Source organism: Antrostomus carolinensis, unplaced genomic scaffold (assembly GCF_000700745.2).
Source record: "Antrostomus carolinensis isolate BGI_N321 unplaced genomic scaffold, ASM70074v2 scaffold17308, whole genome shotgun sequence".
In the NCBI taxonomy this organism is placed as follows: domain Eukaryota; kingdom Metazoa; phylum Chordata; class Aves; order Caprimulgiformes; family Caprimulgidae; genus Antrostomus; species Antrostomus carolinensis.
In genome coordinates this window covers 44,360-46,585 of record NW_010332452.1, presented here as the reverse complement: position 1 = coordinate 46,585, position 2,226 = coordinate 44,360, and the positions used below count along the sequence as shown (strand labels likewise).

The window sequence follows — 2,226 nt, the reverse complement described above, 5'->3', positions numbered from 1 at the left end:
TTTCCCTGGCTCCTGGGGAGTTATTTAGGAGTTCTGTACAAGGGATCACAACTTCTGAATAACTTCTGCAGCGCTGCAGGGCTGCCCTGTGATTTTTCAAGCTGTCGTTTCTCTGTCTTCTGTTATCTGGCTGCAGTTTGCAGTGAATGTCAGCTTCCAGGAGTGAAATAAGTGGTTCCTGCTTTAACTACATCTGTGTGTAATTTGTTGATTTTAGAGTAGTGCACAATCCAGCCACCATTCACTGTTATCTGCCAAAATGCCACAGGTTCATTTATAGTGAAAGACTGCTCATCAGTGAGCTGACATCCCTTTTTTTTTTGTTTTACTGTCTCTGCTTTCAACATCTTTTTGGCTTTCTCCCGAGATCTTTGCTCTGCCAGCTTCATCATGAGATTTGGATATAGATTGTCCACTGTTAGTCCATTCTTTTTGGATAAACCTTCATTGCAGTTGCCTGTGTATCGGTGGTTGTTGGCGTTGCAATTGCATCAACTTCATGTTAAATTGTAGGGAATCAGGTTGATGCTTCATGTGGACACCCTGCAGCTAGAACTTCCTTGCTGTAGGTACTGGGCATTTGCCTATGCATTATGCTTAACAGAGCTTGGTGTTTCCCAGATTTGTGTTGCATACAATTTTTAATCACTTATGTCTTGTTTTCCACATAGAGAAAGGAGATTTCATTGCACTGGATCTTGGCGGTTCTTATTTCCGAATTCTGCGGGTGAAAGTATCGCATGAAAAAAAGCAGACGGTACAAATGGAAAGTGAAATTTATAATACGCCTGAAGATATTATGCACGGCAGTGGAACACGGGTAAGCACCTCTTCCTTAGGACACCTCTCTAAAGATTAGCTGCTTTCATATGACCGTTTTAGAAAAACACCATATGAATGACCTTAGCATCTTAACAGTTGCACCCACAGCGTGCAGACTCAACTACAGCTCTGAGTCAACACTGAAAATAAATAAGCAGTGGTTTAGCGTAATGGAGCGTGCATGGGTGCTGCAAATCTGCTGTCATTGTGTGGGAGACTTGAGTGAGTTAGGGAAAAAATTCCCTAGAAATAAAAATTCTGACTTTTATAGTAAAGTTACTTTCCACAGGTAGGAACGGAGAGCAGGAAAATGACTTAGTCTTTGTAAGCAAGAAGCATGACCAACCCTGCAATTGTAATGTTAGATGAGGGATAGAAATGCCCATGACAGCCACATATCTGTCCTGGCAGTCTGAGCAAGTCAGCATTTATGAAAAGTACAAGTACATTAGAAAAATTACAGGAAGCTGATGAAATGTTTTGACACAACTTCAACTTAATTTTTGCTGAATAAATGATTGGGATTTTTTTAATCTCCCATGTTCCAAGAATAGAAAAAGTTTTGATCCATTTACTTGGATTTCAAATTGGGTTCTTTGGAATAATTTATTTTCTCTTTATGATCAGGAAGTGGATTATAATGAAATGTTTTACTGACAGATTTGTCTCTGTGTTAGTGTAAGACAGACCAGATAATTTTCATTGTTGGAAAAAGCAAGGTTTTTACACTTTTTACTAGAATGAGATGCTATTTAGGAGTATGAGAGACCTGCAGGAAAATTATAGCTTGTTTCAGAAGAATAAACAAAAGAGGAGAAAAAGAAAAATTGTGCAAACAACATTTCTAACCTTAATATATTTTCTGTAGTCACCTTAATGCCTTTAACGTATGTATCTAATAACTGCTGCTGCATTCTCTTGCCATAGTGAGTGTGAGATGGCAATCATGACTTTTAAGTAGCACTGATATAAGCATCACTCTGATATCTGAACCACAGCAATGAAATACCTTCCTTGTAAAGTCTTTTCCTAACATTATCACTTTGTTATCTGGGTAAAAGATCATGCAGCGACTTTCCCACAGATTGGTTTTGGAGAGGAGCTGAGCTGAACTGCCTGTTGCTGGTGGAGGCAAGGAAGCTGGGTGGGCTGCCTCAGGAGGCAGATTTGGCGTGTGGGTTTCCTTGCCTGTTGAGGGGTGTCGGGAGCTGGAGACCGACAAGCAGCATGGCTGCCCGCACACCCAGGGGACAAGTGTCTGTCTGTCCTGGTTTTTAGCTGAAACAGAGCTGGGTTTCTTTTTAGTAGCTAGAATAGTGCTGTGTTTTGCTTTCAGCCTGAGGTTTGTTATGAGAGAGACACTGATAACACACCAGTGTTTGCATTTGTGTCACTGGAAGTGAA

At 40.6% G+C, this 2,226-nt stretch overlaps 1 protein-coding gene across 2 annotated transcripts in view; it reads left to right on the top strand.

Moving 5' to 3' along the window:
- HK1 (hexokinase 1) overlaps positions 1 to 2,226 on the top strand; it is a 38,560-nt gene that overhangs the window by 11,303 nt on the left and 25,031 nt on the right. For both annotated transcript variants that reach the window (XM_010173531.1, XM_029086373.1), the window contains exon 3: positions 672 to 820. In XM_010173531.1, coding sequence (XP_010171833.1) covers positions 672 to 820 — 149 coding nt within the window. The remainder of the gene's footprint in view (positions 1 to 671; positions 821 to 2,226) is intronic.